The sequence below is a fragment of the Hyperolius riggenbachi genome, chromosome 5, assembly GCF_040937935.1.
Source record: "Hyperolius riggenbachi isolate aHypRig1 chromosome 5, aHypRig1.pri, whole genome shotgun sequence".
Lineage (NCBI taxonomy): Eukaryota > Metazoa > Chordata > Amphibia > Anura > Hyperoliidae > Hyperolius > Hyperolius riggenbachi.
Genome location: NC_090650.1, coordinates 282,092,539 through 282,120,213, shown reverse-complemented (window position 1 = coordinate 282,120,213; position 27,675 = coordinate 282,092,539). Strand labels below are relative to the sequence as shown.

The 27,675-nt window shown below is 42.5% G+C and overlaps 1 protein-coding gene across 3 annotated transcripts in view; it reads right to left on the bottom strand.

The window, feature by feature from the left end:
* Nucleotides 1-27,675, bottom strand: part of CARMIL1 (capping protein regulator and myosin 1 linker 1) — a 398,430-nt gene that overhangs the window by 363,302 nt on the left and 7,453 nt on the right. For all 3 annotated transcript variants that reach the window (XM_068236999.1, XM_068237000.1, XM_068237001.1), the window contains exon 2: nt 16,161-16,258. In XM_068236999.1, the coding sequence (XP_068093100.1) occupies nt 16,161-16,258 (98 nt within the window). The remainder of the gene's footprint in view (nt 1-16,160; nt 16,259-27,675) is intronic.

The window sequence follows — 27,675 nt, the reverse complement described above, 5'->3', positions numbered from 1 at the left end:
CAGTGTGGTCGCTGAACAGCTACTATACAAATCATGATGACTTAACATACTAAGCAGGGGAAAAAAATAACACATACACAGAGTGTAGCAAAGTATAACTGCATAGTTATGCATTTACCTGCAGCAAATATGTGTATTGGTCCATGTCCACATAGAGAAAGCTAACTTTTATTCAATATCAATTACAATCAATGGCTAATGAGTTCAAAAAGCCAATACTTTGGAAAGATGAAAAGAAAAATTGTTCAGTCACAATTTAACAAATGTTAACAAAATAGTCAATTATGTTACCTCTCATAAATCATGTAGACAGCCATGAAGATTAATGAGAGGCTTACATAAATGTCAAATATACCAAACAGATAAAGAAAAAAAGCCATAACTAAATATGAACACCCTACCAATTTCAATTTACATACTCTGAAGGATTGTAAATAGTCTTATAAGATGAATGTGTACATGCAAAATGGGTGCCAGAAATACTCTCTAGTAGAATATCACTAACATTACCAATATTTTACTATTGTGCTGTAGTAATTCTGATACTGACGTATCGGTAAAATTCACACATTTTTACTATTACTAAACCTAACCCTAATCTCACATGAGCCCTCCATCTACCTATGCCTAATCCTTACCGACCCCTCTCCACCAATGCCTAAATCTAACGTTAACCCCTCCCCCACCAACCAATACACGACCCTAATAAGGGTGAGGTGGGTTTTCTAAGATGCAGCATACCATTAGTCACTCAAAAACATTTGTCTCTGGTCTTAGTAGAGTTGTTGAGCTATAGCTAACAAGGACAGTGTTCACCCCAGAATCTTTTTCCAGCCAGGTGGCATGATAAAGTAGCCGGGTGGAGCGCAACCAGGGGAAGGCAGGGCCAGCGCAACGCTGCTTAAAGCATAGGAGGAGGAGGTGAGCCAATGAAAGACGGGTTCTCCCCAAGATTGGCTGGGTGGGGCACCTGGCTAAAAGAGCCTGGGGAAAACACAGAAGGAACAGCCCACTGCACTCACCAAGCTTAGCTCCCATCAAGCTTTTAAGCACATCTTAAACCACTGTAGTAAGCTTACCAGCAATTCATTCTCGAGGTTCGAACCAGTAAACAGTTAAGACATTTAGGAATACTTGTTGAATTCAATGCACTTAATGCTGACAATGACAGATGTACATTTTGTAGGCTTTCGTAATCCAAAATTTTATTTCCGTCTTGACCTGGACTAACTTTACATGGTTACTGGCAAGCTGTATTGTGTAGTTTGTTCTTATAAAGCAAGCCATTATCGGCAACTTGCACATTCAGCACTGTAAACACATGGGAATAGACATAGGGTCATGATATGAACACTAAAGAAAAAAAAAAGAATCACTAAGCCTCACAAATTTCAACCTCATTTTACTTGCAACTGCATTTTGCCCACTCGACACATGTAATCTTTGTTCAAATGAGCTAAACCTGCTTGTCTGAGCAAGCCCTTAGAAACATCACTCACTGATGTATACCACCACTTTTACTTCAATCTCAGGCAAACAGCAATTTGAAATGATTGCTGTGCAGTAACGCAGGCGAGGCAAGACTATAAAGACACAATCCTTATTTTTTGAAAATTTCACATTTTACACACATCAGAAAAAGCTGCTGATCTAACATGAATGCCCTCTATACAATCAGTCCTGACTAGGTTCCTGCTGCATCTGATCTGTTACAAAAGCAAACAAAATGTTTGCGTTAAGAGGCTAAATTAGCCAGCAAATTGGTCCTCAGAAAATATAAGATCCTGACTTAAAAATGCCACCCGCTAAGATGCCAGCAATCTGCAAGGAACAAACATCTGGCTACTCATACAAGCATTCTGTGCCAAGAGAAAATAGATTATTATTCCTTCCCAAGACCAAAATTCACTTTCTGCTGGGCTGTGATAAGGTCCATGGAATTCCCGCTTTATCCTTTCGTACGAGGGGAGGGGCAGCATGTTTTTCCACAAATGGGTACACATACTTTTTACCATGCAGTTCCTTTGACTCCATCAAGGTAGCACAGCGTTTGCACTTCATTTGCATTTGTAATACCTGGATGCTGCATTAATATTTTGTTTCATAAATAAATGTGTTACAAGGTTGTTAAATCCATGCATGCAGTAATGCAGAAAAGATGCAAGCACAACTGCATCTGCATTTACACAACGGTAAAAACCTCTATTCTTGATAGTCTTTTTTTCCTGTGTCTGATCCAATTTACTTTTTATCCTAAATTTGTCCTAGGAATTTTCATCTTTTTGTTAAAATAACTTTTCAGCACTCTGCAATTAAAAAAGTACCAACATGTAAGTGAAAGAGTACGGTCATATAAGTCGAGTATTTTCTTGCTTGTTGGTGGCTTAAAACGCATTTAATATCACATGGGAGAAAAAAAATGTGAATTGGATCTGGCTACAGGCTGACATGCTTTGTCCAGACATGATCCTACTTAGGAAATACCCCAGAGGAATCTGAAGCTGATGCGATCTGATTTCATCTTTACAAAAAGAATAATGTCCATAGAGTAACAATTCTGACTGCAAGAGGCGATTTGTTAGTAATTATGCCACTAATGTAGATAATACCATAAACAGTAGAATCCCTTTATAGTAAACTCCAAGGAACAAGAAAAAGTAATGTACTATATCAGAAATGGTTATAAATTGTATATTTATACAGATGCATTTTCTGGGACCTGAGGGCTGAATTTACTAAATCCAGAAGATGACAATACCAGAGTTTACTATAAAAAGATTCTACTATATGCTATTTGGAACAGAAGAAAATAAATCCCATCACCCCACTCCCTAGTGCCATCCAGGTTTCATTTCTCTGGCCAGAAGGTGGGGCTACTCCAAGCTATTACTTTGTTTAAATTAAGTCCCTGGCAGCATGGGACCAGGCTCTTGTCCCTCCATGCAGCAGTCATCATTGTAGGTGATCATATCCCAACCAATTGTCAGGCGAGGTATATCTAGAAGCCAAATACCAACAAGAATGCCATCACCTGCTCTCCCTTGGTGTAAACAATTATTCAGTTAGTGATTTCAGCTGTTTGAGGCCAAAGTATAAAAAAACACCACATTTTTGTGCAAATTGTTAAAAAAAATAAATCAAATGTTAGGCCATCTGTAAAATATATAAAGCTTGGCTACAATTGGGTCATGTATCCCAAATCTACAGCAGAATAACGGAAAAACGAAAAGAATCAAGGAGTTCCAATGAACAAGCCAAAAGTCAGATGTCACCCTGATCTGAATGCTATAACAAGAAGTTAAGGCATCAGTGCATAAAAATAATAATAATAAGGTAAAACAAAAGCATTCCTGTGAAAAAGTGTGAGTCAAATTTCTTCAACAATGTCACAAACTTGTCAAGTCTTTCCGGAAAGGGAAAAAATTTAAGTTATTGGGGCCACAAGATTTGAAAGCTACTTAATTATTGGCACATATGAAATTAACTTTTTCTACTGAGTTTTCTCCTAGGAGATAATTTTTCATCTTCTATTAAAAGGGAAGATCCGCGCTGCCCAAACAAAAAACTTACCTGGGGCTTCTTCCAGCTCCTGGCAGTCGATCGGTGCCCTCGCTGCAGCTCCTCTCCCTCCCAGCGTCTAGTGGTGAAGAAGCCGACCTCGCCAGGTTGGCTTCCTGTGCGCTCCACAGTGTGGGTCACGTAACGTCATCTGGTCTCTACTGCTCAAGCACAATAGTTCTGCACCTGCGCAGTATTGACCTGATGATGTCACGTACCGCACGTGACCCCCGCCATGGAGCGCACAGTAGCCGGCCTGGAATCCGACCTGGTGAGGTCGGCTTCTTCACCGCCAGACGCCGGGAGGGAGAGGAGCTGCGGCGAGGGCACAGATCGACTGCCAGGAGCTGGAAGATGCCCCAGGTAAGTGCAGTTTGGTTTTTTTGGGGCAGCGCGGATCTTCACTTTAAAGGATAACTTTTCAGCCCTTTGCAATTAAATTGAAAAATATACCAAAAAGTAGGTGAAAAAGTATTGTCAAAAGCATTTCCTTGCTCGCTGGTGGTATAAAAGGCATTTCTGCACAGAAAAACTGAGAACTAATGTTTATCAATGAGCTAGTGCACAATTGAATTTTTTTTTTACACATGCAAGAAAACAATTGACAGCAATGCAAAACTGTCAGACAACTGATACAGATAATCGAACGTAGAAAACTAAGTGTGGATCCAGCCTTAGGAGAAAACTCAGAAGGAGTTATCTGCATATGGTGTATATTTAGTTTTTCACAGTGATCTATGCCATTTAGGCTACGTTCACAGTGGTACATTGCGGTGAAACGTAATGGAGGAGTTCTAAAACCCAACATCGCACTGCAATTGTAAGCCTATGTGATGTTCACAGTGCATCCAGTGCAATGTGATCCAATGGACTCCAGTATCCCAACTCAAAGCATGCGGTATCATTGAAGCATAATTTTCATTGACTCTATGCTTCACTGTTTGTGATGCAACATGTGCATAACCTTCAATGTGACTTTTTCGCTCCGTTGCATTCCTGTTTTTACAGGGAACGCAATGCAGCTCCCACTGTGAACTTAATGACCCCCCAAAAAAAATGTATAATAAAAATATTTTAATTTGTCTAGATCACAGCTGGCCAATAATATGGTGGTGTGACACATATGGTGAACAAATTTACACTTAAGGAAGTTATGTACTCACACAGGGATCACATTATGATCACGTTAAGTTAAGCTCCCTGTGCTGGTGATCGTTTACACACCTAAAACTTTTTCTTTTGTATACAATTTAATGAAGACCCTGCTGGCAGAGGTAGGATAATAGTGATCAAATTATAACTGTTACCTCTGCACAGAGCAGGATGGCATTTTGAGCTTGTAAAGAGAAAGTTCAATGATAGACTATTCAAGATACACATATTAAACTACTAATTACAACGTATTCTTTTATATGCCGCCAACCTTGCTTATTAAGTGCAGGGTTCTGCTTCAGGGAAATTGCTCATCATTGCTGACACAGTTGTGGGGTGAGGGCAATATCCTGTTCAAATGCATAAAGCAAGGAGCCAGTACAGGAGCAAGATTATAAAAGCACAAATCATAGTTAGGGAAAGTATACAGTGCTTATTATTTTAACGTTGAAAACTACTGCAATTAGTTTATATTTAATGCTCCAGGGAATTATCTTTCAATCTTGAGGTGTGTTCAGCTATGCACCCCCAACCAGCAATTGCAATAGTTTTACTGCACTTTGTAAATGATAGAGGAAATTGTGGTTAGCCACAGCACCAGGGTTGCCCCAAGATCGAGCCACGGGTGACATCCTGTGATCAGCCCACAATCTTGGTCATAATGTCGATTGGTGCAGAGGTTAAATAGTGTATGGCTAGCTTTATGGCCCATTCACACTTACGTGATTAGCAGGCGATTTCCGCTAATCACTAAAGCGCTAGTGCTATGTTATTCTATGGCAGTGTTCTCACTGCCACGATAGGCGCCGATCTCGGGAATTTTGGGATTAGTGCCAATCGCAAACGTGTTACTTGCAGCATTTTCTGGGCGATTCTGGAGCGATAGCGGTACAGAGCTTATAAAGCGCTGACTGCGATCACTCTGAAATTACAGAAGTGTCCAGTGATTTTTACCGCTCTAATCGCGGTAAAATCACTCGCTCAAAACACTCCCGTTTTGCCTTTTTAGATGTGAACGAGGCCTTACTGACATCAACAGACCCTTCTTATTCTTTTACCAATGAAATGGCAAATAGAATCTACCAGTATGAACTCTAAACAAAAGGATAGTGATGTTTGCTAACAATGACTAACTTCCTGTACAATGGAACTTGCACTGTGTTTTATTAATAATGGGTAATGATTAATGTTGAATGCAAACATATGCACAGGTAGATGCAGACACATTACTACATGTCTCAGATCCACAGGCACAAAGAAATGCCAGCAATGTTTTGCCTCTAGCTCCACGTAGATCCTACAGTACAAGAATGGAAGGATAAGATATACTGAATAGTCACATGCTCTTGCCGTAGCCAAGCGAAAGACAACCGAGAAAACTTCAAATATAATAAACTCACAATGCTTTAAAGTAGTATTTCACTTTCGAGGCACAAGTTTTTAAAATAGCTTAGTGAAATGATTTACTACTACATACAGGGTCAGGTTACAACTCCTACCACTCATCAGATCGCTACAAATTATATCCTACCGGTAGTTCAGACAGGCTACACCTATTTTTATAGCATGGCTATAAATATGCATACCCCGTGTAACACAGTGGCACATGTAGCCAAGAATAAAAGTATTATACTACTACAATTATATATATTTTTCAACTGAGTTTTTATTCCTTGTCTTGTCCGACTTCCTCCTAAGTTACAACTCTAGTTATGTTCCTGTTTATAACAGTCCTTTATGAGTTCTGAATGGTAAAATTCTACTTCTGTTAATTTTCAAAGGTGTGTACAAATATAACGAGTGCGGGATGTGGACAAACGACAAAGGCTGTGCTTTAAACAAACCCATGATATGTGGACTTATAAACAGCTTCAGTTCCCAACTGAGCCTTTTTCAAAGAGGCAGTTCCCATTTTGGAACCAAATCCCTCCACCCTCATTTCTTTCTCATGTGTCCCTCTTTTAAAAAGAGACACTGAAGCAAAAAAAAAAAATTATGAAACAACGATTTGTATGTGTAGTAGAGTTGGGCCGAACCTCCGATCTTAGGTTCGCGAACTTTCGCGGAAGGTTCGGTTCGCGTTAAAGTTCGCGAACCGCAATAGACTTCAATGGGGATGCGAACTTTGAAAAAAAAAAAAAAATTATGCTGGCCACAAAAGTGATGGAAAAGATGTTTCAAGGGGTCTAACACCTTAAGGGGGGCATGGCGGAGTGGGATACACGCCAAAAGTCCCCGGGAAAAATCTGGATTTGATGCAAAGCAGCGTTTTAAGGGCAGAAATCATATTGAATGCTAAATGACAGGCCTAAAGTGCTTTGAAACATCTTGCATGTGTATACATCAATCAGGTAGTGTAATTAAGGTACTGCTTCACACTGACACACCAAACTGTTCACTGAACAGAACAGGTATACAGTGGCGGGTTCACTGAACAGAACAGGTATACAGTGGCGGGTTCACTGAACAGAACAGGTATGCAGTGGCGGGTTCACTGAACAGAACAGGTATGCAGTGGCGGGTTCACTGAACAGAACAGGTATGCAGTGGCCGGTTCACTGAACAGAACAGGTATGCAGTGGCGGGTTCACTGAACAGAACAGGTATACAGTGGCGGGTTCACTGAACAGAACAGGTATACAGTGGCGGGTTCACTGAACAGAACAGGTATACAGTGGCGGGTTCACTGAACAGGTATGCAGTGGTGGGTTCACAGAACAGGTATGCAGTGGTGGGTTCACAGAACAGGTATGCAGTGGTGGGTTCACAGTACAGGTATGCAGTGGTGGGTTCACAGTACAGGTATGCAGTGGTGGGTTCACAGTACAGGTATGCAGTGGTGGGTTCACAGTACAGGTATGCAGTGGTGGGTTCACAGTACAGGTATGCAGTGGTGGGTTCACAGTACAGGTATGCAGTGGTGGGTTCACAGAACAGGTATGCAGTGGTGGGTTCACAGAACAGGTATGCAGTGGTGGGTTCACAGAACAGGTATGCAGTGGTGGGTTCACAGAACAGGTATGCAGTGGTGGGTTCACTGAACAGGTATGCAGTGGTGGGTTCACTGAACAGGTATGCAGTGGTGGGTTCACTGAACAGGTATGCAGTGGTGGGTTCACTGAACAGGTATGCAGCCAGGGACAAGCTAAGCCTAACTAATCTTTCCCTATGAGAGAGAGTGTGCAGCAGCTCGCCCTACTCTCACTAATGCAGGCACACGAGTGACCGTAATGGTAGTAGGAGGGGGGGGGGGGGAGTGGCTCCAGGGGCTAGTGTAGCCTAATTGGCTACACTGGGCCTGCTGACTGTGATGTAGAGGGTCAAAGTTGACCCTCATGGTGCATTATGGGGCGAACCGAACTTCCGCAAAAGTTCGCCTGCGGGACACGAACGCGAACCACGGAAGTTCGCATGGAACCGTTCGCAGGCAAACCGTTCGGCCCAACTCTAATGTGTAGTACAGCTAAGAAACAAAACATTAGGATCAGAGACAAAAGTCTAATCGTTTCCAATATAGGAAGAGTTAAACTCCAGTTATCTCTATGCAAAAAGCCATTAAGCTCTACGACTTTGAAGAGGGCTGTCTTCTGAAGTTTATTATCTCAACTGTCAGTGAAGAATTTTCTTTTTCTCTGCCAGAGGACAAGTCAATAGTTCACAAGACTGCTCTGAACAAATCATTTAGAATGCTGAGTAGTGTGTAAACTGCACATATTAAAGAATGATGCAATGTTATAAAAACACACTGATTAACTGAAAATTTAAATATGAGAATATTTTCTTTGCTACTAATCTTCTAGTAATTATCCGTACTACACAACCAATTCATTATATCATTTTTTTTACTTCAGTGTCTCTTTAAGACTGATGAACAGATCGGTGTTATAATAATATTTGTATGGTAAATATACTAGATAAGTCGAGAAATTTAGGACTGACTCACAGTATTAAAAAAGTGTAGGAGTGGCCTTATACTCGAGTTTGAACTTGTAGCTGTACAGAGACCCACTAGGAGCGATTTTCTAAACGCTTTCTGATTTGAAAACTTGTGATGTGGTTTTATAAAAATCTCCCATAGCATTGCATTAGCAAGAGCTTTTTTAAATCACTAGCGATTAGAAATTGCTCCTAGTGGGTTTCTGGCCCAATACAGGAATAAAACAGCTTTCTCTGGTTTTCCCGATACCTTCCATGTCTATATCCCCCACTAACTGCTAGATAGACTTATACTTGAGTCATTTAGAAAATTCCAGCTCAAGAAGATCAAAATATTGGGGTCAACTTATACGCAAGGTCAACGTCAAGTATAGACAGTGTACAGTAAAAATGTGTGCATAAACCATATTACCATTGATAATGTATTCCTTACTTTTAAAATGTTAATATGAATGATCGGTGATGAAAGAAAATCCCAGTGTAGACTCAATGATGAAACTACGCCTTTGCTTGTGAATTCTAAAGTCTGGTACAGACTTTCAATTATGATTTGCCAATTACTAACCAATTTCACCACCTCCATGTAGTATGAGGATCACCAGATATTATTAATATGAGCAGATTGTGTTGACAAACCTCATACTATATGGAGGTGGTAAAAAGGTCAGGGATTGGCCAATCATATTTGAAAATGTGTACCAGGGTTTAGGGTGCACACATACAATTTTGATAGGCCAATTTTATCACCTCCATGTTGATATGAGGGCCAACATATTTTGAATACTATAAACAGATTGCGCAGTTAAGCTCTCGCACTAAATGGAGGTGGAAATTTGGCCATTCACTAGCCAATCAGAATTGGATATGTGTACCAGAAAGGGCAAGTAATCGGGAGGCTGAACTGCCCGACAAGGGTGCAGTGCTACCTCTTGTGTGAAAGGAGCAGGCCAGAAATGGCAGTTTTCATAATCACTAAGCAAAGGTCCACTTTAACATTGCTTGCTACGCATAATTGATCTCTGAAATTGTTCTACATGCATAGGAAGCTGGCTACAAATCTGCGATTTGGCTGTCAAAAAATAAGATGAATTATGAACGCAACTCCAGGGAAACGCACTGATCAGACAATGGTAATCAGGGAAAACTTAAAACTGTCAAATCAGAAACACCATTTATCTTGCCTCTGAAAGTTTAATCCTTTGCTGTCAGATTCCTAAGAGTTGTTATTACGTTTCTATGCATGACAATAGCCACATCTAGGTCATGCAAGAAAGGCATTGCCAGCATGGTTTAAAATGGGTAATATTAATTCACAAAGGAATCTTTATGTGGTTGATGAGCATTAACTAATTCCAGCAATATTTTGTGAATTCTAGCAGCAATTGTATCCAGAAAAGTGAGCACCGTGCTAAAGGCATTACGCACTGTTTGACTGCATCACACCCCATTAAAACCTTCATCAAATCAACCTGATTTTAAGTCTCTCAGGACAGGAGCACCATATCTCCCAATTATACAGTTCCCCAGAGTCAAGTGGTCCCCCATCCCACCTCTATACAGCAACAGCAATGGGATATGGGACCATACATCCCAAACCAGGACAGTCTCACCCAAACCAGGACGGCTGGGGAGGTATGGAGCACAGTCTTTGGCCCTGAGCACACTTATCTTGCCGATTTCTGCAATGCATGTCAGTGTCAGAAAGTGTATCTAGATAGCATTTTAAAATTCCACTCCAATGCACAGGCTTTCGTAAGTGTGCTTATGTGCATTTTGTAAAATCCACACGCGTGCCTTATTGATCTTCGTATCCAGTTAAAGTTATGTGGCCTGGCTTCTGGCTGTTGCACCTCCATATCCTTTTACCAATATAACCCTAAAGCCTGGTACACCCTTGCAATTATCAATGGCCAATTTTACCTCCTCCATTTAGTATAAGGGTTTACCTACACACTCTGTTCATAGCATTCAATAACTGGGGACCAGTGGCGTAGCTAGGGTGTTTGACACCCGATGCTGGTTATTTACACACACACACACACACACAAAGAGGGCGTGAGTGGTGAAAAATGGGTGTGGCCATGACACGGGCAGAGATTACCGTTATGTAACATTGTAATTCCAAGGCAGTGCCCAGAGTTTCCTCCCAAAACACAGTTAGGCAAAGTGACCCTAAGGCCTGGTTTACACGGACGCTTGTTGTCTAAGCACTGCCCATACATATGAATTGGCCGCGCAGATACCATTGTTTACCATCATTTGCTGTTCGCGCAATCGCCATGTTTTTATTTTTTCCTGCCGTTTCAGCCAACCCTAGTCATTTACAGCCACGTGTCTGTCCCTTTGTGGGGGTGAAAAATGCAGATCATCGCTGAAAGACCATGTGAACCAATCCTTAAGGCAATTAGACAACGTTCCCCAAACACATAAGAAAGCAGTGTTTCCCCATTGATGTGCAGATAAGAAGTCTGCAGAAACTGTGTGATGCTCATGTGATCAGGTCAATGTAGACCAAAATCTGAGGAATGCCATGAAGGTAGAGTGGAGTAGCCGATAGGTAGACTGTAGTGGCCGACAGGTAGTGATGGGTAGATTGTGGTGGCCAATAGGTAGTGATAGGTAGACTGTAGAGGCCGACAGGTAAGGATAGGTAGGCTGTAGTGGCCGACAGGTAGTGATAGGCAGACTGTAGTGGCTGACAGGTAGTGATAGGCAGATTGTAGTGGCAGGGAGGTAGTGACAGGCAGATTGTAGTGGCTGATTGTAGTGGGCGACAGGTAGTGATCGATAGATTGTAATGTCTGGCAGGTAGTGTAAGGTACGGTAGATTATAGTAGCTAGCGGCAGAGGTGATAGGTCTAGATGACAGTGGAAGGGGCAACGAGCAGCAATAACAGCAGGAAGGGGTGACAGTGGAAAGGAGTAACAAGCGACAAGCACCAACGACAGCGGCTAAGGGTGACAAGAAGAGACAACAGCGGCAAGGAGCAATACGTAGTGACAACAGCGGCAAGAGCGACAAGTAGCATGACAGTGGGAGGGGTGACAAACCGTGATGAAAGCAGGAAGGGGTAACAGTGAGAAGAGAAGAATAGCAGAAAATCAGTGAACTAGAAGGCAACAGGGGATCACTGCAGGCAGCACTTACATTCCTTAGTAGGGATAGCTGCATAAAGGAAACTGACAACCTCCTTTCTTCTGTGGGACAGGAACCTAACCGGGACACAACAGGGGGCGTGGCTTAAACATGTGGGCAGGGCCTAATATCACGTGGGGGCGGGGCCTATAGCTACTATTGCAGATCATCAGCGTGGCTGTCTGTAAGAACTCACCTGATTCGAGCACGGGAGCCTCTTCTCTGCTCTCCTGCAGCCCTCTGATCCTCCTGCTGTGTATCTCTCTGCCTCCTTGGTCTTCCTGTATGTCACATGGTGAGTTCACCTGACATACAGGAAGACCGAGGAGGCAGAGAGATACAGAGCAGGAGGATCGAAGGGTTGCAGCCTGGAGAGAGCATAGAAGAGAGGCTCTAGCACTGGAATCAGGTGAGTTGTTACAATGTAGCAGACATGCCGCTCTCATGATCTGCGGCTCTGCAATCAGCAGCACAGCTTTGGGGACGGGGCAGAAAGGGCACAGAAAGAGCAGGGCATGATTAACAATCACAGCTGGGGCCATGTGGCAGTGTCACTGTTGGGGCCCCAGACTGTGCAGAGTGACGTCACCCATTGTCAGCTCAGCTCACTCCCCGGTGCGGGACACACTTCCCGCAACCCCCTTACAACGCCAGTGCTGTGGACCCTCATACTACATGGAGGTGGCAAAATTGGTCAGTGGTTGGCCAATCATAATTCAAAGTATGTACCAGAATTTAGACTGTCACAGACATCTTTTAGCATTTGTGAATGTTCGCTTGCACACACACCACAGACATCTTTAGGTGTTTTCTTTTTTGTTTGTTTTTGTTTTTTTTAACAACTATTACTGCCTGCTGCGAACATCTATACACATTTTTGTATCCCAATATACCTCTGCCATGGATGTGATGTCTAAAAGGCATTTAGTACAAACTTTCGGCTCAGTGCAAGTAGGCCAGATGCCCTGTACACACTGGCTGTGTTTAAAAATTTAAAATTGCAATGCCTTCATAGAAAAGAAAAAAAAAAAAAAAAAGAAAAGAGAATCACATTGCACCATTGTGTACAGGTCATCACGATTTTGAAAAAAAACCTTGAGATTAAAACGCGATTGTGTACAGGCCCTAAGTTGATGCAGAAATGTGCAAATATTAGTGCAAAATCTATGCAGCTTGAAAATGGCCCAATCAAATGCTTATTGATTTTCATTATAATTACCATAATTTCGCATCATGGCAATATGCATAATTCAGCAGCTAGTGGCTTTAATAGCTTACATATTGCAAACCTTAAGTCATTGGAGATTTGCATGTTAGGTCAACATTTTGCTCAGAATCAGATTATATTTGACCAGGTAAGCTTATACTTACAAAGAACTCAGCAGTCGCTCAGCAGACACAACACACAATATAGCAGACAGTATGGTAACTTATAATAGAAAGTGAAACACTCATTTTCCAAGTGTGCATCTCTGTAGCGTTAGGATTGTGTTATACTACAAAACGCAATTGAATCATAGAATGCAGCACTTCCCCCTCAGTATAAAACAACCCTAATGCTTTCATGCTCAGGCATTTTAGCCTGGTGCACACCAAAAACCGCTAGCAGATCCGCAAAATGCTAGCAGATTTTGAAACGCTTTTTCTTCTTTTTCTGTAGCGTTTCAGCTAGCGTTTTGCGGTTTTGTGTAGCGGTTTTGGTGTAGTAGATTTCATGTATTGTTACAGTAAAGCTGTTACTGAACAGCTACTGTAACAAAAAAACGCCTGGCAAACCACTCTGAAGTGCCGTTTTTCAGGGCGGTTTGCGTTTTTCCTATACTTAACATTGAGGCAGAAACGCATCCAATCCAAAATCTGCAGCAGCCCGGGAGTATGCGTTTCTGCAAAACGCCTCCCGCTCTGGTGTGCACCAGCCCATTGAAATACATTACCCTAGCGGATCCGCACCCGCAAGCGGATCGCAAACCGCAGCAGAACCGCTCTGGTGTGCACTAGGCCTTTCAGCATAATCCAGAGCTAAGTTTAGAATTATTCAGAAAAGCAGGGAGATGCTCCTAAAACTGAATACAGTACTGTTAAAGTGTACCAGAGACATTTTAAAATTAAAAAAAAAAAAAAAAAAAGTTTTATACATACCTGGAGCTTCCTCCAGCCCCATGCGCAAGGATCACTGCCATGCCGCCATCCTCAGCCTCCTGCATCGCCGGTACCAGGTTACATAACTTCCTCCAATCGCGGACAGTCGGAGAGATACGTAGAGGGTGCACTTGGAGGAAGTTACAGGACCTGGTACGATAGAGAAGGCTGAGGATGGCGGCGTGGTAGCGATCCGTGCGCATGGGGCTGGAGGAAGCCCCAGGTATGTATAAAACTTATTTTAAAATGTCTCTGGTTTCCTTTAAAGAGTAACCTAACTGAGAAGGATATGGATTTTTTCTGTTTAAAAAAAAAACAAAAAACGACCAGTTGCCTGACTCTCCTGGTGACTAGAGATGTGGCGAACGGTTCCCGAACCGTTCGCCGGCGAACATCTCTGAATACATGGGCCTCTTACTACTTCCGGGTCGCAATGACCCGGAGTAGTACGCCTGCGCTGCCCGGCGGAGCGCGTCCTAGATCGCGCTCCCGTTGCCGGGCACTCTCTGCGCATGTGTGTGACGTCATGAGTGACGTCACGCTCATGCGCAGAGAGTGCCCGGCAACAGGAGCGCGATCTAGGACGCGCTCCGCCGGGCAGCGCAGGCGTACTACTCCGGGTCATTGCGACCAGGAAGTAGTAAGAGGCCCAGAGAGGTTCGCCAGGTGAACTGTTCGGCCCAACACTACTGGTGACCTGTCTCTCTAATATTTTAGCCACAGCCCCTCAACAAGCATGCAGATCAGGTGCTCTGACTGAAGTCAGACTGGATTAGCTGCATGCATGTTTCAGGTGTGTGATTCAGCCACTACAGCAGCCAAAGATATCAGCAGGACAGCCAAGCAACTGGCATGGTTTAAAAGGAAACATCCATATCCCTCTCAGTTAAAAGTTCCCTTTAAGCAACCATTCACCCAAACCGACATATGTTGGCAGAATAATTTTAGATCATAGGTACAGACTCATACCAAACACACGATTTCTGCGCACATTTTTTTTCTTTTTTGCTTTCTACAAGATGGTGTAACATCGTTGAACTAAACTTAGTAAAACAAGGTTTAGCGGTGTGAGGCTATCACAACCATCATAACGGATCCCATTGCGCTGATCCCCATAGACACCTGTGGTAAATACAGCAATCGTTCAAAGTCTTGTTTGCGCACATCATTTGTTCCCATGAAATGAGATTGAGGAAGATGGATCGGGAAACGCTCGTTCATCATATCTTTCATCATCGCAGATACCCTGATCAATTTCCCCCTCCATGTCTTCCTATGAGCATGCAGCTAACAGTATAACGCTAGGAACAGACAATGCAATTTTCTGACAGATTTACTGTCAGGTCGATTATTTTAAACATGTCTGATCAATTTTCCCTTCATTTCTATGAAAAATCATTCAAAAAAATTGATGGGAAATCAGATCGGACATGTTGGAAGTAAATCAATCTGACAGTAAAACTGTCAGAAAATGTCATCGTGTGTACCTAGCATAAGGTCATTGCACTCGAGTTTACAGGTTTCTCTACAGACTACAGCAATGATAAGGCCTCACGCCTCCTGCTTCATTTACATTTAGATGGCTACTGAGATACTAATAATTCCAGATTGGAGTCAAACATAATGCAAATGAAAAGCACAGCTTGGAAGTGGGACAATCAAAAGCACTTCCTGTTGATTACAAACATATATACAATCTGCATGAAAACCAGAATAAAATAGCATTTTCTGCACAGTCACATGACATACAGGAAGCAAAGCGATGCATCTAGTGGTGGCTGTACACAGCTAGGGGAGCAGGAGGCGGAAAGGGGCGGACAGACAGCATTGGACTCTGGTCAGAGGTGAGTCCAACACTGCTGCGAGGACATGCGCCGGCACCTGGGGAAACTTTGAAGCCGCTTCTTCAAACCTCCCCCACACGAAATGATGTCATCGCGACGGATTAAGGGACGTTCACATCGGCGGGTCGTTCATAAGTCGGGCATTTGAAAGTCAGAAACGACCTATATTATTTTGGATTTACATAGCGCCAGCATCTTCTGTGGCATTTTACAATGGAGAATACATAGTACGGACAGTTACAAAGAAACAACAACTGAACAGGTCAGCGATGCATCATACATGAAGGTGGAAATATGTAACAACACATAAGGGGAAAGAGCTTCATGCACAGTGGTCCTGATAAAATGCAGCCCTGATTTAACAGGCCATATAAAATTCTCCAATGTTTACATACCAACACTTTGTTTTCAAACTTGTCTCCCTTGAGCTCCAGTTTCACCTTCTTCCTCACGGCAATTTTAATTTTTCTTCCAATAACATCCCGGATGCTTTCTGAAATTGAGAAATGATAAATTACAGCACAACTGCACATACATAACTGAGCCATTTCATCAGCAGCAGTGGCAAGCTTCCAGATACATCACTGCAGAAATCAAACTAAAAGGTGTAAAAGCCTAAAGTTCCAATGCATTCAGGTACCAGTGCCCAAAACGAATGCTTTACAGCCCTTTTCTCAGTTTTGCTTATATAGTGTCCCAGTATTTGAGGCAAACCAATATTTCTCTGGTCATGTAAAGCTATGTCCCTCCTGCTATTATAGAGCCATGTGAATCCATTCCTTGCACTGGAGAATACCGATACAGCCTGAAACTGCACGTTGGATTACTTGGCTCTATAAACTTAATGGGCTGTAGGTGTGCAGTGGTTCTGGATATAAGCCTGGCTTATCCAGGATGTAAAGCAATTATCTGCATGTTCACCCACTGTCCTCAAGTGACACATTATGAAAGTAATTTGCCTCTAATTTGAAGATGAATACTTGCAAATACCTTTTATTGTAGAAAGGCAAACAAAAAAAACCTGTCTGATAAATATTTTTTTTCATTATAATCCAAATTTTATTAATTTTAACTCCCAATACAATTATGCATAACAGAGAAGAATTTTTGATAAATACATTTTTTAAAGCCAACCATCGTACGGAACAAAAGCCCAAGAATCTTTATCCATGGGCTGCATCAGTGCCAGGTGCCAAGTGCGCGTGGCTGCAGACACGCTTACATGCATGGGGGGGTATCAGGCAGGCGTGGGCGCATGCTCGGGGATCACAGCCACGCTCATGGGAAGCAGCTATGCTCTCGCACCTGTTAACCTAAATTACTAGTAGGTCAATAAGAAGCCAAACCTGCTAAGAAACCTATCGCTCCCAATTTGATAATGGATTACATAATTGTAATCTAGATAACTAAAAGGCAGTTGTAATATGCACGCAATATGCATGTATGTTAAAACTTCCGACTACTGTGCATCTGAAACAAGCGTGCAGCTAATCTTGTCAATTTGTCATAAAAATCTGATCTGCATGTTGTTCCAGGTCTATAGTTTAAAAAGTGATAAGGCTGCCATGCACTGGTCGATTGCCACCAGATCGACCAGCAGTCTCCGCTGTCTTCTGCACTCCAACTTCATTTTACTTCCTGTTGGGGGAAGTTTAAACAGTAGAGGGCGCGCTACTGTTTAAACTTCCTGTTGGGACAGGAAGTGAGTGAAGCTAGCCAGAGCCCAGCACGGAGAAGGGACAGCGGGGACACGCGCCGGCGGAACAGGTAATGTATTGCCGCTAGCGTCGGTCATTTCGAATGCCACTATCGAGGCACTCCCAACCCGCCGGCGATCGAGCGAAGTCTTCTGCGCAGACAGATCGACGGGAACGATCGATTTTGGATGGAAATCGGTCGTTCGGTTAGCGTTTGCGCAACGATTTCACAGCAGATTCGATCACAGTGATATATCAGCGGCAAATCGTGTTAGTGTGTGGGCCCCTTTAGAGGCAAAGGATCAGCAAGACAACCAGGCAATATGCATTATTTAAAGAGAACCAGAGGTGGGTTCTAAGAATCTTAATAGCAGACAGAGGCTGGGTCTGCACATCCTGCCTAGCTTGTGTTGCTATACAGCTTCCCCGCAGCCCATCTCTGCGCTCTGCTATGCCCCCATAAATCATCAGCCGAGCTAGCGACACACGGCGTGTCGACAGCCGGCTGTTTACCTTTGTAATGCCAGTCTTGCCGCTCCCCCGTGTCCTCCATATAGCCGGTGCCCGCCGGCGTCCTTCCCTCCAATCAGCAGGCAGGGAAGGGTCCAAAGCTATGGAAGAGGCAGGGGAGCGGCGAGACTGGCATTACAAAAGGTAAACAGCCGGCTGCGACACAGCTCGGCTGATGATTTATGGGGGCATAGCAGAGCGCAGAGGGGGGCTGTGGGGAAGCTGTATAGCAACAGAGGCTGGGCAGAATATGCAGACCCAGCCTCTGCCTGTTATTAGGATTCTTAGAACCCACCTCTGGTTCTCTTTAAAAAGGAAACAAACATGTCAGCTTCCATATCCCTCTAACCTCAGGTTCCCTTTAAGAAAGGTTAATTCTCTTGCTGTAATGCTGGTCTTGTAACTTCAAGTAGCACTTTTTAAAACGACAACAGAGATGGCACCCTCCATATTTCTATCATTTCAGGATTCCTTTAAAGAACACTGTTTACGTGTATCAACTGTAAAATATACATGGAGGTTGCCATATTTCTGATCTGCTTTGGAGCTATGCTGAGCCTTTCCACTTATTGCTCCTCTGGTCTTATCCAAGCAAGGTTGCAGGCAGTAAACACACACTGCTCCAGACTTCCAAATTCTGTCATTTCACTGTAACGCCTGAGCAGCATTTTTCCCCAGAAAGAAAAAAAATATAATTTGAGAACATCCTTCTCAAAAGATTTCTTAGATCCCTCCTCCACTAGTGCAGTTTTTGTGATAGGTGTGCTGTAATACTCCTGCTGTATAATCTTACAGCAGTAGCACACAGGAGACTGCAGCAGACTTGTTGATGCACAGAGAACCATTGTAGCCAGGTACTGGTTGCCAGGTATTTTCAGCCAAAAATCTTCATTAAAGAGCTAAACAAAGTTATCATTGAGCAATATCCTGACATTACTACCAAGGAGGTCCAATTACAACAAAATTAACACCAATGGTTTATACATAATTCAAAATACTGGCACTCCCGCTGTTCATCAAAGTCTTTCCATGTATGCAAAAACAGCTACAAAATATCCAAACATGCTAACTGCAATGTTACTAAGTTTCTACAAAAACATTTTGTAACAAATCTCAGCAGAACAAGGTTTCCCTTCTTCTCACTGATGTGGGGACTGTGCAAGACATCCTGCCTGAAGCCTTGGCTGCCACTCAGATTGTAGGATTACCCAAAGGGAATCCCAGGTCAGGTTATTATTGTAGTGTGGTTCCTGCTGGAAAAAATAAGGCGGTTACCAGCAAAATACTCCTTACTGACCCAGCCCTGGTGATGGATGGTACTATATTTGGGCTTTATTCACTAAGACTGAGTTATTAGATGGGAGGCATTTCTCTCCACTGGATGTATTCTACCAAACAGCTAAAGAGCTAATTTTATAGGTCAAATCATAAACTATTTTTCTTTAGCAGGCATTAAGAAAAATCTGATGTATTGTCTCATTCCATGCAGTACTTGAATAGTTATCACAGTGCATGGAAAGCCAGCAGTGATATGATTAGCTGTTGTCACTAACAAGTAAAAGCTTATTGCTTTAACCGCTTCAGGACGAGAGCAATTTTGACATATCAGCGGTGCTCCCATTCATTCACCAATGGCTTTATGACTACTTCTCACACTTGAATGATTTTTTTTCCAGGACAGATTAGGCTTTTAGTGAGTGATATTTTTGTTCAGCAATTACCTTATTTTCTATGCATTTTAAAAGGGAAAACAACATTAAAAAACAAAACAAAAAAAAAAACACAACATACTATTTCTCCATTCACACGCATTTTAGCTTTACAATAAACTGTGCTAACTATAAGTTAAACCCACAAATTGTATTTGCTCATCAATACAACATTTAGATTATGTTGCTAGCACAATGTATGGTGGCAATATTTTCATTGGAAATAAAGGTGTCATTTTTCTGTTTTGTGTTTTTTGCACTCATTGTACACTATTGATGATTACAAGATGTTATTTGCTATATACACATCATATACACACACACACACACATTTGCAATATACCCGCATGGCATATATACTTTAGAGGCCAAGTTCCTAAGGTAACTATACAGTTAATTTATTTTATACCCTGGCACTTTGTTTTCTTTTACAAGTCCTGGTTTTGATACAGAACATACAAAAATGATATTGCTTTTGATTCAGTTTGTTACTAAGAAAAATAAATACACAAAACATAGCCCTTAGCCCTAAAACACCCTCTATTCTACTATTTATCACAGTTAAAGAGTTACCACATATGTCTTGTGTAGTCTTACTAATGCTTACCCAAGTTTGATCATAATTCCATAATTTTGAAAAATACTTTTTATGTTAGATTAAGTTTGTCCCTACCCATTTCTTATGTGACGTGGGTCCAAGCTTTAAAATACACCAAAATGTATTCTACAACTAGTACCGGTTAAAATGACACCACATGTGCCTCATTTAGTAAACTGGTGGCGCATCCTCCACAAATACACTGGACATGTATACACATCCAATTAGGCTTAAAGTGAACCAGAGACAAAAGCACCCTCATGTATTTTACCATATATATCAGTGGGAACATTAGAGAAAACACCTACCCTGCTCTCAGTTTCATTCTTCACTGCTCAACCTGCTTCTAATCAGCCCTGATAAAATCCCCAACTGAGCATTCAGTCTGGCTATGTTCAGGCCGCAAATCGAACGATCTATAGATAGAAATCGACCAGTGTATGGGCCCCTTAAAAAGTAAAATGCATCACAGTTTTTTCAAATGCCAATTGTACAACAAATTCAGCCATAGTTTCACAAAACACATCTAATTAAGTCTTGCAAATTGGGGAATCACTAGGACCAACAAACAGAAAGTCATCCATAGTGTACATTGACGCCTTGCATTGCTTTCTGGCTTAGCACCCACTCCAGAAAGGTTAAAAACAAAGAATACCATCATGATAAGACTTTACATAAAGACAGAAAGCTAAACAAAACCCTCCAGAAAAATAGGCAATAACCTAAAACCAGATTGGCACTGATGGTCCTTTAGCAAAAACTGTTCAAACAATGTTCTAATGTTAAGAAAACAAACTTTTTTTCTATACTACTATTTAAAAGGTCTATGATCTATAAAAATAAATAATAAACGTCTGGAAGAAATGTATCGTACTTCAATATGAATGGGTTCACATGTAAACTATATTGCAAAAAGTATTGGAAAGTTCCTCCAAAACAATGAATTCAGGTTTTCCAATCACTTTCATGGCCACAGATAAATAAAATCAGGCACCTCAGCATGCAGACTTCTACAAACACTTGTGGAAGAATGGGTCATTCTGAGAAGCGCAGTGAATTCCAGAATAGTACCATAATAAGATGCCATCTGTGTAATAAGGCCATTCGTAAAATTTCCTGGCTATTAAATATACCAAGGTCAACTGTTAGTGGTAAGAAGTGGTAGGCCATGAAAAAAAATAAAAATAATAACACACACACACACCACCACAGAGCAGGGTTAGCTGATACTGACACACAAATTGCACAGAATTTGCCAACTGTAAGTCAATAGCTTACATCGCCTAGTGCAATGCAGAGCATCAGATGCAAGGGTGAAAAGTAGGGGGTCTCCAAACTTTTTCGGTCAAGGGCCGGGCCAACATACTTCAGACTGCTGGGGGCCAGAACATACATAAAATGATGTTGAAAAACATTACATTGAATCTAGGAATGGATTCCCCCAAATCATGCCTGGAGGAGAACTCCCAGCAGCAGCCATTCAGTCATGCAGCACCCAAAGAACGTCTTTGAAGCATACCCAGGTGACAACCTGCAGTCCAGTTGGACAGCAATGTCACCTGATGCAGAATTGGATTGGAAGCCAGCAAATTACTACTACAGTATGTGGTTGGGTGGTGCCAGCACTGCTATTCTATATACGAGTAGCCAGTATTTTAAAGGTGCTGTGGGCCACATCTATAAGTTATACATTTTGTGTTTGGGGGCCAGTGAAAAAGCCTCAGGGGGCCGCATTCGAGTTTTTTCCTTTGTGATATTTTCACACCTTGGCCTATATGCAATTAACATTTTCTCCTTAGTGTTCTCCTAGGTGAAATTTTCAAACTTGTCAATAAAAATGCCTTTTTAACCCCCAGCAAGCAAACATGTTCATAGCACCTTTTCACCTACTTTTTAGCACTTTTTCCATTGCAAAGTGCTAAAAAGTTCAGAAAATTTGAAGATGAAAAAATTATTTTCTAGGAGAAAACTCAGGAGAAAAAGTGAATTACATATGGCCCCTTCTCATAAACTGCCTTTTAAACCACCAGCAAGAAAGAGACTCAAAATAGTTTTGCTAGTACTTTTCCACCTACTTTTTGGTACTTTTTCAATTGTAAAATGCTTAAAGGTTATTTAAAAGAGAATAAGATATAGGAGAGAACTCAGGAGGGAAAATTAATTGCATTAGACTTTAAAGCAGTGGAGATGAGCTCTCTGGTGTGATGAATGAATCATGCTCTTCTGTAGGGCTGTGGAGTCGGTACAAAGATCATCCAACTCCTCAGTTTAAAGAAACACTGAAGCCAGTTTGAAAACGTCTTTTTACCTTTTATTCATGTGAGGCATGTTTGCCCCTGCTAAAACACCGCTATCCCGAATGAGGGGTCTTTATCCCCCAAATCCCCCTGCAAAATCCACGACTTTCTTGGTCGTGGATTTTGCTGCTGTAGGAAGCAGAGCTTTCAGCTGCAGCTCTGCCTCCATGCGCGTCTATCAGCACATATCTCCACCTCTCCCCCACCCCTCTCAGTGAAGGAAGACAGAGGGGCGGGCGGAGGCAGGGATACGTGCTGATAGACGAGTGTAGAGGCAGAGCTGCAGCTGAAAGCTCTGCCTCTCACAGAAGCACTCCCCGCAGTGCCCCAGGGGATTTGGGGGGGTAAAGACCCCTTGTTCTGCCACGGGAAATCTGCATTTTAGCATGGGCAAAAATGCCTCACATACAGTGGTGTGAAAAACTATTTGCCCCCTTCCTGATTTCTTATTCTTTTGCATGTTTGTCACACTTAAATGTTTCTGGTCATCAAAAACCGTTAACTACTAGTCAAAGATAACATAATTGAACACAAAATGTAGTTTTAAATGATGTTTTTTATTATTTAGTGAGAAAAAAAAAACTCCAAATCTACATGGCCCTGTGTGAAAAAGTGATTGCCCCCTGAACCTAATAAATGGTTGGGCCACCCTTAGCAGCAATAACTGCAATCAAGCGTCACACCACTGTAAATAAAAGGTAAAAAGCAGTTTTTAAAACTGGCTTCAGAGTCTCTTTAAGACACCACTAACTCAGACTCCTCTAATTTACAAATAAAATGCTTGTGGATTGAAAGTATGTAAAATAAATAGCATTTCATCACTAACAAAGATTAGGTATTTTAAAGCTATATTAGTATGGAATCTGATTTTGGGAACAAAACAAAGCTCCTAGGCGGAAGCTGACACTTTACCCTGTCGGCCACCCTGGCCTGTCATTGCTAACGGGAATATCCAGGCACGTCGTCTGTATAATAAGATTCAGCTGAGCCTCAGATTAACTGGGTTCCAGTGTGTACCCTTGCCAGCTTGCAGAAAAAGGACTCTGCCTTTTCTATTTCTGATATAGAAAAAGGCTAAGGCCATTCTCTGCACAAGGCCAGATCTTATTAACCCTTTCGGGACCGGTCGCCTAACCCCCCTTAACCACTTGAGGACTGCCTACAGCAAAGGCTGGGCCTAAACGACCGCAATACGCCCATCGGCGGCGAGTCCTCATGTGGCTGCTGGCCAGGGATCGCGCGCTGCCTCCTGCCCTGGTGGTCCCAGTGTCCGAGGGACCAACAGGGCAGGCTGCAGCCACCCTAGTCTGTACCCAAACACACTGATCTGCTCCCCCCCCCCCCCCCTGATCGCCTACAGCATTTGGTTTCCAGACTACTCACAGTTTTGGGCCCGTAAAATGCCAGGGCAGTATAGGAACCCCACAAGTGACCCTTTTTAGAAAGAAGACACCCCAAGGTATTCTGTTAGGTGTATGACGAGTTCACAGAAGATTTTATTTTTTGTCAAAAGTTAGCGGAAATTGATTTTTATCGTTTTTTTCACAAAGTGTCATTTTTCACTAACTTGTGACAAAAAATAAAATCTTCTATGAACTCACCATACTCCTAACGGAATACCTTGGGGTGTCTTCTTTCTAAAATGTGGTCACTTGTGGGGTTCCTATACTGCCCTGGCATTTTAGGGGCCCTAAACCGTGAGAGACTTGAAACAAAAATGACCTGTGAAATCCTAAAGGTACTCATTGGACTTTGGGCCCCTTAGCGCAGTTAGGGTGCAAAAAAGTGCCACACATGTGGTATCGCCGTACTCAGGAGAAGTAGTATAATGTGTTTTGGGGTGTATTTTTACACATACCCATGCTGGGTGGGAGAAAGATCTCTGTAAATGGACAATTGTGTGTAAAAAAAAAAAATTACAAAAAATAAAAAAATTAAACAAAAAAAATTGTCATTTACAGAGATATTTCTTCCACCCAGCATGGGTATGTGTGCACTTTTTTGCAGCCTAACTGCGCTAAAGGGCCCAAGGTCCAATGAGCACCTTTAGGCTTTACAGGGGTGCTTACAATTTAGCACCCCCCAAAATGCCAGGACAGTAAAGACACCCCACAAATGACCCCATTTTGGAAAGTAGACACTCCAAGGTATTCAGAGAGGAGCATAGTGAGTCCGTGGCAGATTTCATTTTTTTTTTTGGTCGCAAGTTAGAAGAAATGGAAACTTTTTTTTTTTGTCACAAAGTGTCATTTTCCGCTAACTTGTGACAAAAAATAAAATCTTCTATAAACTCACCAAGCCTCTCAGTGAATACTTTGGGATGTCTTCTTTCCAAAATGGGGTCATTTGGGGGTTATTTATACTATCCTGGAATTTTAGCACCTCATGAAACATGACAGGTGGTCAGAAAAGTCAGAGAATATACACTGAATGGATTTTTTTTTTTTTTTTTTTTTTTTTAATCAAAGACATGTAGCACAATAAATTTGGACAAAAATGTATACAGAAATTTTACTTTATTTGAAAAATGTCAGCACAGAAAGTAAAAAAAAAAATAAATCATTTTTTTGACAAAATTCATGTCTTTTTTGATGACTAGAATAAAAACTAAAACTCGCAGCAGCAATCAAATAGCACCAAAAGAAAGCTGTATTAGTGACAAGAAAAGGAGGTAAAATTCATTTAGGCGATAGGTTGTGTGACCAAGCAATAAACCGTGAAAGCTGCAGTGGTCTGAATGGAGAAAAAGTCTCTGGTCCTTAAGGGGTATAAAGACTGTGGTCCTCAAGTGGTTAAGGACCAGACATTTTTAGCTGAGGGGGGGGGGCGGGAAATCAGGCAGCCGGATCCCTGCAGAGGCTTGCTGGGCATAGTGACCCGTGTGGCCAGGTGTCCCCACTTTAGCCAGCAGTCATCACTCACCTTCCAGGCTCCAGCAATGAGCCGCAGTGGACCCCTCTGCTCCGGCCAGCATCTCTGCTCCTACTGCCGCTCAGGCAGTTGATGACGTCATCAAACCGGGACCCAGCACTGATCTCAGAAGGATCAGTGATGCAAGCAAGAGCGGTGGGGAGCGCCAATCGACGCGGGAACGGCAGGGAGGTGAGTGGATCCTCTTCTTTCCCCCCTACCGCCGCAGCTGTCAAACTGATCACTACGATCCGCCGGCCATCGTAGTGATCACGTGGTCAGCAGCCATCAGCTTAATCTCCCCTCTCGGGTGCACACGATAGAGTCGTGAGGGGAAACAACGTGCGGCGTAGATCCTACGACACATCAGGCTAGAACAGCCACAAGTGCGGCGTAGGATCTAATAGCGGCGGTTCCCAAAAGGTTAAACAGACAATACCTTCAATTCACTAATCTCATCTCCTGTCTTTAATAACGTTTCTGAGTTGTTTCTAGAGTTATTACCCTAGTGATAAAGGCATGTAGTATGCACTAAATTTACCTCAGGCAAACCTAAAGTTAACACTTCTGTGTTTAAGTTAAAGAGAACCAGAGGCGGAATTTGTAACTCTCAGTAGGACCCAGAGGCATGCCATGTGCACAATAACATGCCTCTGTGTAGTTCTATTGCTGCTGCCAGTCCCCCCTGCGCTCTGCTGTCCCCCTGAAGGTATGGCCAGGCTAGTGACAATCTGCTTGTCACTAGCCTGCTTTGTTTACCTGAGGCTTGTCAATCAGCCTCCTCTGCACCGCCACCTCCATTACAGGCTCCCCCTGCCGCTCCCCGCCTCTGATAGCCTCCTCCAGTTGGAAGCCAAGCCGCGACCCAGGAAGTACTCCAATTAAGATTTACAAATTCCGCCCCGGATTCTCTTTCAGGAGAGATCTCTAAAGTTGACTATTCAATCTTTAAAATAACTACTTCACCGGGCTGGTCTTCGCATATGTTTTGCCAATTTACTCACCTGTCTTAGTTCCACCACTGCTGCTGGCAATGGTGCTCAGGTCCACTGCAGAGGAGAAGCCTGGTATACAGATCAGAGCCCCAGCAGGAGCATTGAGCACCCCATTAAATTGCAACAGACCAATGGGAATCCTCTCTCCCCACGGTGGTTGCTCATTGGTTCACTTAGTGGTGGATCAAGGAGAATGTTCCCTAGATTCTGCCAGGGCTTCGATCTGTATACCAGCGCTTCTGCACTGCAGTGGACACAAATGGCAGTGCCAGCAGTGGCAGTGGAACTGAACATGATGGAGGCAGGTGAACTGGACGGGTGGCGACCCAATTCATGGACACTGTAAACAGACTGCAGTGTATCCTGTGCCGATAGCACTGGATGCACAACAGTGTGCATGTGGTATGTGAACGCAGCCTCAGTTAGTGGTCAGGTATAAAAAGGGAGGATTTGCATTTGCAGTTAGAAATCTGAGGACCCATATAGAAAACCAGGGACTTGTGCTCCAGTTGCCAGAGCACAGAATAGTAATGCCCGTCAGTAATCCACAAATAAAACATTTTAATGGACAGTGAACTTGTATTCAATTCCTCTGGTTAGTCTGTACCTCTCTGTGTTACAAGCCCTACTGCATAGAGCCAAATTAATCCATGTCATGCACTGATGAGGATCATTCAAACAATATGTGAGGAGCGCTGACACTTTCCACAGCAATAATCGTATCTTTTTGTAATTAATTTTTATTGATCAATTAAAATAATGGAGTATAAAATGAATAAATTGATTTTATGGATTACATATAACAGACACAGTCACACACGCTTTCTCACACAACCTGAGAGTTTGCTGATGAGTTTCTCAAAAAAGTACAGGTGCACCCATAAAAGAGTAATCAAAAAATCTAAAATCAAAATGGTTTTAGTAAAAATATATATAAAATTATATCAATGTGTATGCATAGGTTTGCAAATTGACCCCACAAGTGTCCACATAAGGATATCTGATCACACTACGCCAGCTTAATCCCAATAACCATGAGGGCGCTTACTGGTAGGTGAATTGTAGTTCTCAGTCCGCTCCTATACGTCTTACCGGTGATGGTTCTGACCCGGGTCTCCTGCTGTAGTAATCCAAGAGGGGGGCTATCATAGATCTTCCCGTCCATATCCACCCGCCGTTGCAATAGCCAGGTGA